Genomic DNA, 15592 nt, shown 5'->3' on the forward strand with positions numbered 1-15592 from the left:
AGCGGTGTGGGAAGATGGTCATGTACCTTCAGATGTCTCAGGAACTGAAAGTTCAGAGACGGAAACGTATCACACCATCATGGTCCTGATAAACTCAACGGCTGCGATGAATTCAACTGCTGCACCCATTAGTTCCCAGCAAATAGGAGAGAAATTAACTGCAGTTACTAACAACATGACTTCCAGAAAAGCCTTCCCCCACTTTTGGAAAAGTTTTGTTTATCATGATTCAAAACAGTAATGATTCTTTTAGGAAGATCATAGACAAGGTCCAACAAGTTGAACAAACTTATCAAGAGTTAACTATGGTTACAAAAGTTCCCTTACTATTCTGAGGGGCCATAAGTATAGAACTTAAACTTTATTATGATAAAGATAAATGATGAATGCATATCTGGTGCCCACAAATTTGGCAGTATAACTGCAGTTTTCTAAACTATTGTTTGCAGTTGAGAACTGTTTCCTAGACTGTACGTTCAGCTTTCCTCCTTGCAAGGGACATTGGTGGGGTGATGAATAAGAGCTGGATGACTGCCAATTATGAGGTACCTGTTCTAACTGCTTAAATATGTGCCAAGAAGTAAAGCTTTCTGCAGCAGCACACACCTCGAGTTTGTGTCTGTCTGTCACGCCGAATCTGTTCTCTACCTGAAATCCAAGCCTTGGTCCCTCTGCTGACACACTCCCTTGGGTGGTCTGTGGCAGAGTCAGTCATAGTAGGTGACTCAAAGACACTGCTGGATTAAAGCCAACCCCGACTGAGAAGGGATCAGTCATAGAGAGTGATGATCTCTTTTGGATTTATGTTTTTTGTCGCTTTGCTTTGCATTCCTGTGTTTGATTGAAATGGAGTCTCCCTCTGTGGCCCAGCTGTTCTGGAACTCCAAGGCTCAATTCTCCTGCCCCAGCCTCCTGATTTGGTGGGAATTCAGGTATGCCCCTTACCAGCTCTACTGGCCTTGAAAAAAAGTCCATAAAAAACCCTTTATTATAAATAATTTTACTATTTAAATGCATTCACACTGTGTTTGATTATATATCTTTACATTTGGGAGTAAGCTCTTAACACTTGGAAACGCCAACCATCTCTCTGTGTTTTGTAATGGACGTGGACTTCTAATGATTATGTGATAGATGGGTGACGGACAGTTCTGATGAGTTTCCCCAGCCTAGCTCTAGCTTGTCTGCACTGTGATTAACTGTGAATAAGCTGCTGGCCCACATCCCCCAGTCCCAGCGTCACTGAGGCTTCTTACTTGCTCTCTGATCCTCTCCTTCCTGTGTTCCCCAGGTTGCCACGTACGATCAAGCAACGGCTTTCTGCCTGTCTGGTTTATCAATCACTTTCTCTGCCCTTAACTAAACATGAGTAACAAACACAACTACTGCTTTTTATCCAAGCTTCCTAAACTGTAACCTGTTAGCCTCTGTGGGGCCATGAACCCGAATGTGGGGCAGTCACAAACCTTTGGCAACACTAAAAGGCTTTTGGATGTGTAATGTCTGAAAGGCAGCTCCAAATCCATGGTGTCCTGATCCCGAGCTGTTTCCAGCAGAACTCACCCCTGCGGTGTCATGTGACTTCACAGCAGTCCCACACAGCACAGAGGCTTTGAACTGTGCCAGCATGCTGGCACAGGTTCCAGAACCGCTTCAGCCTGGTTACGGTATTAAGAAACGCAACGCTTTTTACTACACATTCAGATATTCTGTTCTTATAGAAACAAAATTGTTTTAATCAAGGAGAGCAAAAACTTCGAACAGTTTCCAGCTGTCGTTTCTCACACGAGTACAATAAGAACACGTGTGCATTGCGTGGTGCTAGCATGTCTGGATGCAGAGATTGGAGCTTGATGTGCTGACGAGTTCATTAAAAAACTACTTAATGGGGGTTGGGGATTTAGCAAGCGCAAGGGCCTGGGTTCGATCCCCAGCTCCGAAAAAAGAAAAGAAAAAAAAAAAACTATTCAATGAGCTTCAGCTGGGGATTATGACAGGACTTCTAGCCCTTTCTGAGATGGCTCTGACCACAGTTCTGCTACCTCATACTACATATTTATGTGACGTGATGGTTTTGGCACTGATGTGTGTGTGTGTGTGTGTGTGTGTGTGTGTGTTTATATGTATATATAAATAAACAATACTGGCAATGCTCTAAGATTTTCAGCTGAGATTTAATTCTTTCTGCAAATATAAGCACACACATCTACTTCATTGGTATGCAGATTTGCTTTAATCCCTAATAACTGGTAAATTATATGTGTGTGTGGATATATATATATATATATATACATATATATATATACCTCAAAGAATTGTTTTTAAAATAAAATTCTTTATGATTTATTATTATTTAAATGTTTGGTCTGTATACCTGTTTTATACAATGATGTATCTGTAACAATTTATTAGGCCAAAAAGAGGTTGCAATTTGTGACTGGAAAACTCTTTAAGAGGTCTTGCTGTGCAGGATGGCTCCAATTGTGGTATCATGTCCCACAGGACACCTCCTGGAAAGTCTCCATCTGTGAAGACCAGGGGAAATTATACCTGTGAGGAGCACATCTGTCCTGCCTCATCCACGGGGAGATGTCCTGAGATCCCAGGGGATGCTTGGACTATGGCTAATACCAAGCCCTAAATATGATATGCTCTTTCCTGTGATCTGTACCAAATATATAAGTTTAATTTGTATGTTGCACATAGTAAGAGATCAAAAACTAATAGTTAGAATAATAGCAAAAAGGTTATCAACAGAAGCCAGGAGAACCTTGTCATTCTCTCAAAATGTGTAGCTGTGTATCTGAACTGCCAGGATTTCCTCTTAGGTGCTTGGACCACTATAAACAAGGTAAGAACTACTTAGGCATAAGCCCTGGGGCACAGCGAGAGTCACTCTGGGAGCTGAGGCAGTGGCTAAGTGACTCTTGGTCAGGTATAAACTTGGTCCAGCATGGGGGCACTGGACAAGGCGGTGCTTCACATCTGGGATGGGATGGCTTGGGAGAGTCTAAGATTTCATTGTGATCCCTGGAATAGCATATCACTTAAGACTCAAGAATAGTTTTACCTAGGATTTTTCATTTAATATTTTTGGACCAAAACTGACTGAATAATTGAAACCCTGAGAAGTAGAGTCATCGGTAAGGAGGGGCCACTGCAATGTAACAAAACAAAAGCGAAATGGACAGAAGGTGCCTGACTCTGCTTTGTGACCCTCTGAAGGGTAGCAGATAGCTTTCTCTTCCTTTCACCTGACAGGGAGTGGGTAGGCCAGGCTGTGGGAACCCAGGATCTTGAAGCACTGTTTCTACCCCTTTGGAGCCTCACTCAACCTGAGACTTAAATCCAGGGAATTTAATTTCCGCCTCTGCCACAGGAAACCAAACTTTCAGACACTACAGGTTCAAGGAACTAATATGGCCACGATGGATATATGACTGTTGAACATCCCAATTACTTATAATTCTTGACGAAAATCCCTTGCAACAAGTGCAAAGCCCTACCTAGGAAGACAGTTCTCCCCCAAAGCCTTATCTATCCCTTAAAAAATAGAACAAAACCAAACCTTCCAGTCTATGAGCAGGAGGTATAACCAGCTGGGGCAACTGGCAGCTCTCACAGGCCCTCAGAGGTAGAGGCCTAGGCCTCCCTGGATGCCTCAGGCCCTTCCTGTGCAGTCTGAAGGTGGAAACACCCACCTGGGTCACACAGCTGAAGATCTACTTCAGCCCAGACAACCTGCTGCTCAGCTCCAGCATGGAGACAGCTGGTGGGCCACCAATGGTTAAACTATGCAAGCCAGGGCCAACCCAAAGAGGAACATGAATGGCAAGATCTCAACGGCTGAGATCTTTCCTTAGCTGAGAGATCTGAAAGAGGAAATGATTTCCCCACTGAGCTGTGTCAAATGAAATTCAGTCCTTGTTGATATCCAACCCTGCGCACAGCCCAGCAAGTCCTCTGGCCTGACTGTTGCACAAGGGTGAATATAGCTAAAGGTTCCAGAAACCAGCTAAGCTTTTCCCGGTTGTTTCTGAGTTCTCTTTTCTAGGTGTCGAAGCAACAGGCTGGGCTTCTTTTTCCTCTCACAACAATAGAACACGACACTGTCCATCTGTCTGTTGTGAACTTGGCTCTCAGCAGAAAAGAATCTGGCAGTTTAAGATGGATACCAAGAACCAGGGAAATAGCTTAGCCAGGTCTGACTTGGCTTCATTTCCGTTGTCTGAAAAGTATGTCTGAGCACATCTGACCACGTGTTTGGCTTCTGTGACCTTCCTTACTTAACAAGGTCCAAGGAGCCAGATGCTGTCTGTGGAAAACAAGAGCTTCTCGGCAGTTCCTAGTCAGCCAGCAGAGGTGGACTCTAGTAGCCTCAGAATCAGTGGTGTTCAACCCATGGCTGTTCCTCATGTGTTAGCTGCGGCTTCCAAAGGGGCAGAAAGGACATGATAACAATACCCTCCACAGATGGGCATTGCACTGAATGCTTGCAACCCCAGTGCTTAGGAGGCAGAGGCAAGATGATTAGGGTGGAGTTCAAAGTCATTCTCAACACACAGCAAGTTCAAGGCCAGCCTTGGTTATATGAGAGCCTGCCCAAATATACCAGGAAAAAAAAATCCCCTAAGGATCACTTGTGAAACCTCAGCACTCAGGATACTGAGGCAGGAGAGTTACAAGTTCAAGACCAGCTTGGGATACAGAAAGACCCTGTTTCTCAAAAGAAATCCCAAACCACATAAGCCAGTGGGGGAAGTAGGATCCACACACAAAACAAGGGTAGCATACCCTAAGAATGTCACTGGAGGTACACTCCATTACCAGTGTCCTTCCTGGTAATGGCTACCTCATGGAAGTTACTGTTGTGAATGGCGACAAAGCCAAGGGTGTTTCCAGGCAGGGTGTCATGTGAGCAAAGTGCTCTTTTAATACCCAGCATTTGCAGCTCGATATTTGAAAGTACAACAGGAACAGTCCCATAAGATACCTGCAAAGGTGTCGAGCTTACCTGGGCCTCCTGGGCCATCACCCTCATCTTTTCTTTGGTGGCAGCACAGAGGGAGTGTCCCTCAAAGTTCTGAGATTACAAGACAGCCCAGTGCACCCACTCCAGGGCATTTGCCTTCGAGATTCACTTAAGTCACAAAAATAATACCTGCTCTGGAGAAGCTGGGGAGCTGGTGGGAGTCAGGCTGTGCTGTAATTGCGTGTCCTTTACTGATGTGAGCTGAGGAGCTCAGCAGAGGGAAATGCATGCTGGTCTTTCCTTTGTCTTTTCATTAGCCTTGCCATGGGAGGCAGGAGACATCTTGGAGGTGGAGTCAGAGATGTCTGGCCCTCTCTGCTTATTATTATACTAAGAAACCAAAACCACTGGCTGTCAACATCTGGAGCACACTGGAGTCACTTGGGGGAGTTTCTAAAACTCCTGAGGTCAGGCCCTGCCCCTAAGATTTGGATCGACCAGTGTAGGGTATAGTTTGAGAGTGGAACGTTTGAGACCCCTAGGTATTGCAACACACCGGGAAATGAGACCCCCTCACTATCCTGAGACCTGCACGACCTACTTCAGGAGCTGAAATCTGGGGAAGATGCAGGCTCTGGCTGAGCAGCAGCAGTGTCTAGCTGCATGAGGGCTGTAACTGTCTTTGTACCCTAATGTTTTCACTTGGAAGACACTGCATTCCCTGCAATGCAGTCTAATGTGCTGCATGAACTGATAGGATAGCAAAACGCCAGCCAGTTACTGCATGAATGCAGAGCTACAGGACCAGCATTTCCTTTTGTAGCACAGAGACACAACAACAACAACAACAACAACAACAACAACAGTAATAACAACAGCAACAACAGCAACTAACCCTTTGAGCATGTACTGTTGGCCAGCTCTTGTGCGAGCACACGATTGCCCCCATGGTGGCACTACACTTCTCCCTGTTTTATAGTGGACAGTGCCAACAAGCCTTCTAGAGAGGTAACAAGGTACAGAAGTCTATCAGCCTTCCAGAGGAGCAAGGAAACCAGTTAGAGGAAGAGAAGGTGAAACCAGGACATCAATACATGCAGTAGCAGAGTTGCAGGAATGCCATCAAGGGAGGTTCCAGGCAAGAAGAGACCCTTACTTCAAAACACACACTCAGATGAGATTAACACTGAATGCTGTTGCCAGAAGACCAGGAAATAAAGAAGATTCTCAGCAAACCGGGGCTGGAGAGATGGCCGAGGTGTTATGAGGGAGTATGGTTCTTACAAAGACACAAGCTCAGTAGCCAGTATCCACACCACATAGTCTATAACCACCTGTAATTTCAGCTCCAAAAAGGTCTGATGTCTGTTCTCTGTGCTGCTTCACTCTTGTACACACACATTACACACACACACACACACTATACTCACATACACTATACTCACACACACAGTACACACACACTATAAACACTACACAACACACTATACACACAAACACACATACACAGACACATACATGCTACACAGACACACACAGGCATACACACTACACTCACACATATACAGTATACACATACACAGTACACATACAGTACACACAGACACAGACACACTACACACACACACATATATGACACATATTTCATGCACCATATGCATACATACTACACATACACAGACAAACACACACACTACACACAGTTAAAAATTAATCTAAAAGAGAAGTCTCAATGAATCATTTCAAGGTTCATGAAAACACAAGAATGTGGTGAGGCCACATGGGGAAGTCACAGACTCTATTTCCAGGACTGAGACATTCATAGGACTAAGTGGGCTGTCCTAGGCAGTGTTAGGATTACATATGACCAAAAGTTGAGGAGGAAAGGGTTTACTTGGCTTACGCTTCCACACATAGTCCATCACTGAAGGAAGTCAGGACAGGAACTCAAGCAGGGCAGGAACCTGGAGGCAGGAACTGATGCAGAGGCCGTGGAGGAATGCAGCTTGCTGGCTTGTTCATCATTGCTCAGCCTGCTTTCTTATAGAACCCAGGACCACCAGCCCAGGGATGGCCCCACCCACAGTGGGCTGAGCCCTCCTCCCATCAATCACTAATTAAGAAAGTGCCCTAACAGTGTGTCTGCCTACAACCCAGGTTTATGGAGGCATCTTCTCAATTGAGCGTCTCTCTTCTCAGATGACTATAGGTTGTGTGACATAAAACTAGCCAGTACAATTGACTTCTTGTCAACTTGACACAAGCCTATCACTGTTAACCTATAACCTTTCCCTCTTGTTCATTCCCAAGATCACACATTAGTATCAACATTTTAACATAAACTTATGAAATTTAAGACTTCTTCACTCTTTAAAAATAAGAACACTTAAAAAAATCTAAAGGCTACAACTGTGGGCTCCTATAAAATAAAAAGTAACATAAACGCTTTCTTACTTCACGAGGGAAGAACCAGGAAACAGTTACAATCTGAACAAAGCAAAATCAAATTTCAGCTGTGTAAATAACTCAGTGTCCAAAATCTGGGATCCACTCAGTCTTCATGACTCCTCCAAAGGGCCCGGGTCACTTCTCTGGCTCTAACCTGTGCAGCACACAGACTGTCTCCTAAGCTCAGGTTGGCTCCACTCCACCACTGCTGCTGTTCTTGGCAGCTGTCCCATGGTCCTGACATCTCTGAAATGCTAGAATCTCTTGCTACAACTGGGCTGCACTTTCATCAGCATCCTCGCCAGGCTCTCTTCAAGGGCTCTAGGTCTGCCACACAATGGCAAGCCTCAGTTGCTCCCCATGACCCCTTCACGAATTTCAAAACCAGTACCACCTGGGTGACTTCTACATGTGACCAACTATAGTTGCCAGCACAAGATACAAGCTTGATTACCTCTAAAACACAGCTTCTGTGTGTTGCCTCTGAGGAAACACTGCCAAGATTTCACCTCAATGATGATGGTCTCTTCTTAATCACCACTAATTTCTCGGCCTCAGTTAACCAGTATCAATTGTCTTAGTAAAGCAGTTTTGCTTCACTAATGCTGGTCTCTAGTTCATCGTGGCTGATTCTTCCATCCCAGCTGACCAGAATCACAGATTCTTAATTGAAAATATGCAATGGCCCCAAAGGGTCTTTAAGAGACTCTCTGTTTCCTTTGGAACTTCACAAGCCAGGCTTCCATCCTCTGAATTTTTCTGTCAACATTCTTATTTTCCAAACTCCAACAGAACTGCTCACCAAGCTTCGACATGCAACAGATTTTCTTCCCAAAGTTCCAAAGTCCTTCCACAATCATCCCTAAAACAACATGGCAGTTCTATCACAGCAATACCCCACTCCTTGTACCAATTTCTGTCCAAGTTAGAGTTACTATTGTTGTGATAGAACAACATGACCAAAGCAAATATGGGGAAGAAAGAGTTCATTTGGCTTGTACTTCCACATCAAAGTCCACTATTGGAGGAAGTCAGGACAGGAACTCAAATACAAGAACCTAAAGGCAGGAGCTGATGCAGAGAACATGGAAGGGTGCTGCTTACTGGCCTGCTCGTCATGGGTTGCTCATCATGACCCCACTCACAGTGGACTGGGGCCTCCCATATCAACCACCAATAAAGAAAATGCTCTGCATGCTTGTCTGCCTACAGCCCAGTCTTATGGAGGCATCTTTTCAATTGAGGCTTCCTCCTCTCAGATGACTCTAGCTTATGACAAGTTGACATAAAACTAGCTAGGAGATGGTTATCTTCTATCAAGCCACATATGTGAGATAACCTTGTAGGATATGTGAATGAGATTAAAATGGGAGAATGTACATGTACCTAGACACATTTGTTCCTTCAATCACACACACACACACACACACACACACACACACACACACACACACACGTTGGTACAGAAGGACATGTCTCTATATTGTCACTTCTGACTCTGGTAAAGGACAAGTAGGCATTTTTAAGGGGTTGACTAATGTGATCAGCAAGATAAATAAATATTCAACCCAAGGCATTTGAAAAATAATTACAGGCAGCCCTTCTATCCATGGGCTCTGTGTGTGGATTAACCTAATCCCATATCAAAATTAATTAAAAAAAACTCGGATGTGTAGAGAACATGCACAACTTTCCTTCTTGTCATCTCTCCCCAAATGCCACATTGCAAGGACCGGCCACCTCCCCTTTGCATTGTATGAGGTATTCTAAGCCATATGGACATGCTTTACGTGTACAGGAGGGGGTGTGTAGATGATATAGGAATACCAGGACATTTCATATGAGAGATTTGGGTATCTGTGGATTTTGGTGTCATCTTCTGGGGTCCTGAAACTCACCCTCAAGGATACAGAAGGATGGTTGCACTACAACTAACTGGTTGGGCCAAGTCTTGCTTAGAAATGCTGCCACCTTTAATTGCCAAGCATCTGTATGAGACAAGCGCTTTATTGGCCTTTCTCTTTTTGGAGACAGATAAGGTGTCATGAGAAGCAGGAGTGGATCCTGGAGCCCCAAACAGACCCGAGACTTGTCAACAACAGAGTACTCAAAAGAGGGACATGTGAAGCAGGGGGGTTAGAGCTCAGTGAAATTTAGTTCCCTGATGGGACTCTAAGGCACAATCACTAGGTGTTCTGCTTAGGTTTGAAGGAGAAAAACATCATAAAGGGAGAGAAGTACAGAGACAGATTCAAAAGAAGAATTCTTGAAAAAGCATAAATGGACACTAAATGCTGCACCCCAAATTGAAAGGAAATGCATGTTAAGCCACCAAAATTTAACCTCCTAAACTGAATAGAAGGGGGCTGACAGATGACTTCAAAAGAAGCAGGAGTAAAGGCTTGTTTTACCCAAGCATTGACAATGGTTCTAATAAAACATGTACAGAGAAACAACGAGAGCCACCTAAAATTGTTGTGAGGAGCAAGAATGATTACGTAGCAAACGTCAACAGAACAGCAGAAACTGAAAATTATAGAACAATTCATCTACAAACACAGACGTAGAAAGACTGTCTGAAGTTCAAATCCAGCCAGAGAAACAAACCAATTAGTATTTACTGCGAGAATGCAAGGTTGGCTCAGCCATTAGCATCATCATTTGTGTAATCAATGAATTAGAGTAGAAAAGCTATATCTTCCCATGTGATTTGATCTAATTCAGTGACACTTTTAATCTAACACTAAGTAGAAATCTATCTAGATACAACAAGGGTCTACTGTCAAGAAACCCAAAGTCAGGGCTTATAACCACTGACACCAAGGCCTTAACGCCAGGGACACCGGAGAGGTGCCTGCCTGCATTATGATTACCCAATTCTCGACCATCCTAGTGACGTACAGACACAGACTAGTCAGGTTACACAGACACAAACTTCTTTCGAACCCGTTGATGAACTACTCGGTCTGAAGGAACTCAGAATTAGTAGGGGAAGCTGCTAAGGAGATGATCTAAGGACAGAAAAGAAAAGCAGGTTCCTCATCAGGGTCATCAGGCTGGACAAGGAGAGGGGAACCACACAGCTGTACAGGCCATTCAAAAGTGCCAAAGCAATAAAAACATCACAAATCCACAAGAGTGATCCAAGACCTTTGAGGAGAAAACTAGAAACTGTACGCAAAGGCGTTTGTAAATGGGACAACCCGAGACCTGCAAGTGAAACTCAGGAAACCCATCCAAGACATATGCAAAGGGGGAGAGGTCAGGGTGTCCACCTAAGGAGGAGGCCGGCTCTTCTACTAGGACAGACGTGTGAACAGGACTAAAGTGTTTATAAGATACAACAAAATGGGGTGTCTGTGAGGATCACGTAGAGTAGGATATGTCTAACTTTGGAAAAGGGAAAGGACCAGGAAGGTTGTGTTCCTGGGTTGTAAGGATTACCCGAGGCACCTGTGAGCAGACAGAGGGGCTTTGCCAGTGCTGGTCCCTGCATACCACTCAGTACTCAGAAACCTCAAATACATAATGACATCTATATGAAAATGCCAATGGTGACTTTTAGCCCAGAGGAGAGAGGAAGCTCCTTTTTTATTAGTTTAGTTTATATTTGAGCCAGGGTCTTGCTATTAACTTAAGACAGTCCCAAACTGAAGATGTTCCCATCCAAGTGGGGATTGTTGACAAGCTCACCCCCCACACCCAACTAGTTTCCTCTGGAAATTGTGCTGGACTAACTGGTTATCGACCCAGAGCTGTGAACGCTAGCCCCCCTTCCCTCACATAACACATAACACGAGCAGCAGAGAAGACAAACCTTAAAATGTAAAAACTAAAAGGACAAAAATCCCCTAAGTGTCCTGAGCAGAGTATTTATACAAAACCTGACTAGAAATCCCCCCTTTATACACCCCAGACCTCGTAGAGGCAATAAAGGAGAGGACCTTCTGTGACAGCATGCTCTCCCATCCGTGTCAGCACGAGAAGAAAAACGATGTGTCGGGAGAGAGACTTGAGATATGCGAGGCCTACAAAGGCTGTGCACCTCTGACCCGCAAGAGACTTCCAGGGCGAAAATGAAAAGCTGATGCTTCTGGGAGACAAACGTCAGCAGGCAGCTCGTATTACAGGGATGTAAATACTTTATGAACATGTGAGAAAATTTAATAGTACTGTTAATAAAACATGGAAATGAAAACACTTGATAGCTGGGCTCCCCAGACAGGCTGGAGAAAATGAGTAGGTTCTGGGTGGGGTGTGTAGTGTTGGGCAAGGTGTGGACCAGAGAGGCTCAGACGCTGCTGCTGCTGCTGCTGCTGCTGCTGCTGCTGCTGCTGCTGCTGCTGCTGCCTTTGCCCTGCAGTGACTCCAGAGCAGCCTGCTTCAGGACCTTGGACTACTGACTAACAGAAGCAGACACCAAATGAGCTGCTTAACAAGAGGCGAATCCCAGAATTCCTAGCAAAACCAAGTGCACATGCACAAGGGAAGGGCTGAGACTACCTTGCCCCGAAGTGCATATTTGGAAGAACGAGTTCTGGCAAGGTTGACAGATGTTTTAAAAAGCCTATGTAGATAGTATACTGTTTCGTTTGTCTTCTTGTTTCTAGCAGGGCCCCATGTATCTCAGGGTGGCTTTGGGCTCCCTATGAGCTAGGATGACACTGCACTCCTAAGCTGCTGCTCCTCTGTGCCCCGGTTGCTGGGATCACAGGCCTGCACCCTCATGCCCAGCTCCCTGTCTTGGTTCACAATGCTCACACAGCTTTCCTTGTGGACATGTATGAAGGGATCCTTGGTAGATTACCTACCTCAAGAACAGACTCATACATTTCATTATGCCAGCCCTGCCCCCGCCAGAGTTTTAACCTCTTAAAAATACACCCTTCTAGCATAGTATAAAGTCTTACTCAGTTTAGGGGAAAATTTAAAACACATCTATGTCCTACTTAACTGGCTTTGTAAATGTGTCAGAGAAAGCGTAGAGAAAGGCCCATCCAAAGCGGTGCTTCAGACCCTTCCCACACTCACGGTTTTCCCGGGACAGCTGCTGGGCAGGGCGCTGGCCTCGATGAAATACTTCCTGAGCAGATGTTTGCTTGGGTCAGGGCTATCCAATAGGATGTAGGAGCAGAAATAGGCCCCGTGCCGAAGCAGGAATATGGCAATGTCTTCATTCCCTGTTGGGACAAAGCACAGAGAGCTCAGGGCATCCAGATGCCCCAGTGGTCATTTCTATGGGGTCGGTGGGAGGCTTGGTGTTTAGAGAGTAGTCTCAGGTTACTTCCCTGACGCACCCAATTCCTGACTGAGGGACGTTATGGGACTTTGATCTTTGAGTGTTGCACACGAGGTCCTACTTGTCATAGTGGGTTCCTGCCATGATGGGGGGCTAAGGGAGGAGCATTTATTTTGATAAAGACACTAAGAACAGGGCTAGGGGGACAGTCACATCAGTGAAGTGTCTGCAGCTATGTTCCGTCCTCAGAACTCACATAGAAAGGATACCGAGGGGCTGGAGAGATGGTCCCAGCAGTTAGGAGCACTGATTGCTCTTTCAGGGGACCTGAGTTCAATTCCCAGCACCCACATGGCAACTTCCAACTGTCTGTAACTCCAGTTCTAGAGGATCCGACACCCTCACACAGACAGACACCCTCACACAGACATGCATGCATGGAAAACACCAGCCAAAGCTCATAAACTAAAAATAAATAAGTTATTTTTAAAAAGATACTGAGCATGATGAAATAAGACTGTAATCTCAGAAACAGGGAGAGGGAGAGAGGTGGATCCGTGGGGTGGAGAGCCGGCCAACTGAGAAGAATAGGAACCCTCCAGGCAAAATTGAGATACTTCTGGCCCGCCACACACAAGTGTGCACACACAGCTGCACACCCCCCTTCCCATACACAAACACTCACAGGAGAAAGGAAGAGGGAGTTGCAGAAGGTCCTTTCACAGGCCACTGGAGAGTTAACGGTGGCGGTGAAGCCAGAGTCCCACCCTGGAAAGTGGGACCCTTGCAGGGCAGCGTAGACTGTGTGGGACCCACCTGCCTTGATGGCCGCGTAGAGGGGCAACCTCACAATGACCGGGAACTCATTCTTCCTGACGGCGTAGTTCTCCGGGTCAGCCCCGTGCGTCAGGACCAGCAGCTTCACAACCTCCAGGTGCCCTCGCTGGCAAGCCAGGGCCAGCATCCAGTTCAGCAGCCGCTGCGAGGCACAGGGACCTGGAGGGGGTGAGAGGACACCTCTGTCTCTCTGCTGGCTGCTCCTCACACTCACCTTCCTGTCGGCCACGAGTAAAGCACAGCCAGCCGTTCTAGGTCTAAGTGACGGCTCTGCTTCTGCCCAGTGGACAGTGTTCTCTGGAGTCCTGCCCCCTAGTCACACCCAGCACGGCTCCATATTATCACAGACCAACGTGCTCGTAAGCCAGGGGAGGCCAGAATACCAAGGGTATTCACACTGCAAGTGTGATCCTGATGAATTAAAAATGCCCATGTAGTGAGTGAGACCAGGACAAAACAACAACAAAAACCAAACACACGAACAAAACCAACCCACGTTGCTGCGATTTTTTTCTAGATGGCGTCCCCCTTCCCTCTGATTATAGTCTTAGAGTCACATTACACACAAGAGAAGGACTTCGGAGAGAGACAAGTTAGGATTAAACTACCTTAGCTGCCATTTTGTACACATTGCTTATCCTTCAAAGGGCCTCAGTTTACCCAACAGTAAAATGGGTATAAAACCCTTCCCTCTGCGTCTAAACCTCATATTATATCTTGTACTGTGAGTCAAATTCCTGAACCAGTAACCATTCATTCATTATGGGATGTCCTCACACCACTGGAGTGCTTGTAGCATTCTATACTCCCAAACTACCTGTCACACACATATATACTACTCTCATAAATAATACTTTAAAAGAAATCTTTGGCAAAGGAAATAGATCTACCTCTGTTACATAAAGAATCTGGAGTGACTTCCTGAAAGAGCCCCCCATCCCCGCTTAATTTCAGGAGAAAAACAATGACACTGAACACATTGAAGGTAAAGGGCTGGAGTGTTACATACAGTATCTTCAAGTTCAAAAAAGTGTAAAATCTTTCGGATACAGTTGCCATGGACCTGACCTCATCTCCTGTCACATCCCCAAAGCATCATCTCACTGCGTCATTTCCAGAGGTACAAAGTGCTTTAAGACTAACGTGTCACCAGGTGTAAGAGGGTGACCTCCTTTGGGACTGGAGGAGGGACTGACAAGTAGGGACAGATGATGGGGTTAGGATTCACCAGCAAGGGCACCTGGCTGGAGCCTTGTTCCGTGAACATCTGTCTCCAGGTCCAGCCAGAACTGGTGATCGTGAGTCATGGTACCTGGAAACCTCAGTCCCTCATTTATAGGAAGGACATGGTAATGAAGGATGCCCGACTACAGTGCCAACTTCAGTGGAGAGTTACCGTGCACAGCCGCTCTTTCAAGCCCAGAGCTCAGAGGGCTCCACAGTGGCTCTGCAGGAGAGGGAAGGCTTAAATCCCAGTCTGGGGGGTGGGGAGGGCTGGAGAGACAGCTCAGCGGTTAAGAACCACGGCTGCTCTTACAGAGGACCTGGGATTGGTTTCCAGCACCCAAATGGCAGCTTATTACTGGCTGTAACTCCAGGTCCAGGCCATCTGGCAGCCTCTTCACACTGGCTTTCATGGGTACCACTCACATACGCACAGGCAAAACACTCACACATTAAGAAAAAACTGGGCTTGTCTAAAAGCAAAGAGCAGACAGACAGGTCTACACAGCAAAACCTTGTCTCAGAGGATCCTTCCCCAACTCCCTCTCCATGGCCCCCTTGTTCTTTTTGTCTTCTGGTGCCAAATTCTTCTGACTATTCCCATGCTATCTGGGAACTACCAGAGCACTCTGTTTTGCCTGCATATGCCTCTCCAGTGAAACCCAGGTCATTGCTCTCAAACTCGCCAATTCTCAAAACTTACTTGGAGGCAAAGCAAGCATAGGAAGCCCCAGAAGCACCAGAGCATGTAAGAGGCCCGGCCTCTGGCTTGGAGGGCAGGCCACCCAGGCCACCAGGGCCACCAGGGCCACCCAGGTCACACGTGCCTTGCATTGTTTCATTATTTGTTAAGACCACTTCACATCCTTCTC

The 15592-nt window shown here is 45.9% G+C and overlaps 1 protein-coding gene across 3 annotated transcripts in view; it reads right to left on the reverse strand.

The window, feature by feature from the left end:
- Lrrk1 (leucine-rich repeat kinase 1) overlaps positions 1 to 15592 on the reverse strand; it is a 134647-nt gene that overhangs the window by 60908 nt on the left and 58147 nt on the right. For all 3 annotated transcript variants that reach the window (NM_001191624.2, XM_087557003.1, XM_087557012.1), the window contains 2 exon segments: positions 12452 to 12600; positions 13476 to 13655. In NM_001191624.2, the coding sequence (NP_001178553.1) occupies positions 12452 to 12600; positions 13476 to 13655 (329 nt within the window).

Source organism: Rattus norvegicus, chromosome 1 (genome assembly GCF_021556685.1).
Source record: "Rattus norvegicus strain SHRSP/BbbUtx chromosome 1, alternate assembly SHRSP_T2T, whole genome shotgun sequence".
In the NCBI taxonomy this organism is placed as follows: domain Eukaryota; kingdom Metazoa; phylum Chordata; class Mammalia; order Rodentia; family Muridae; genus Rattus; species Rattus norvegicus.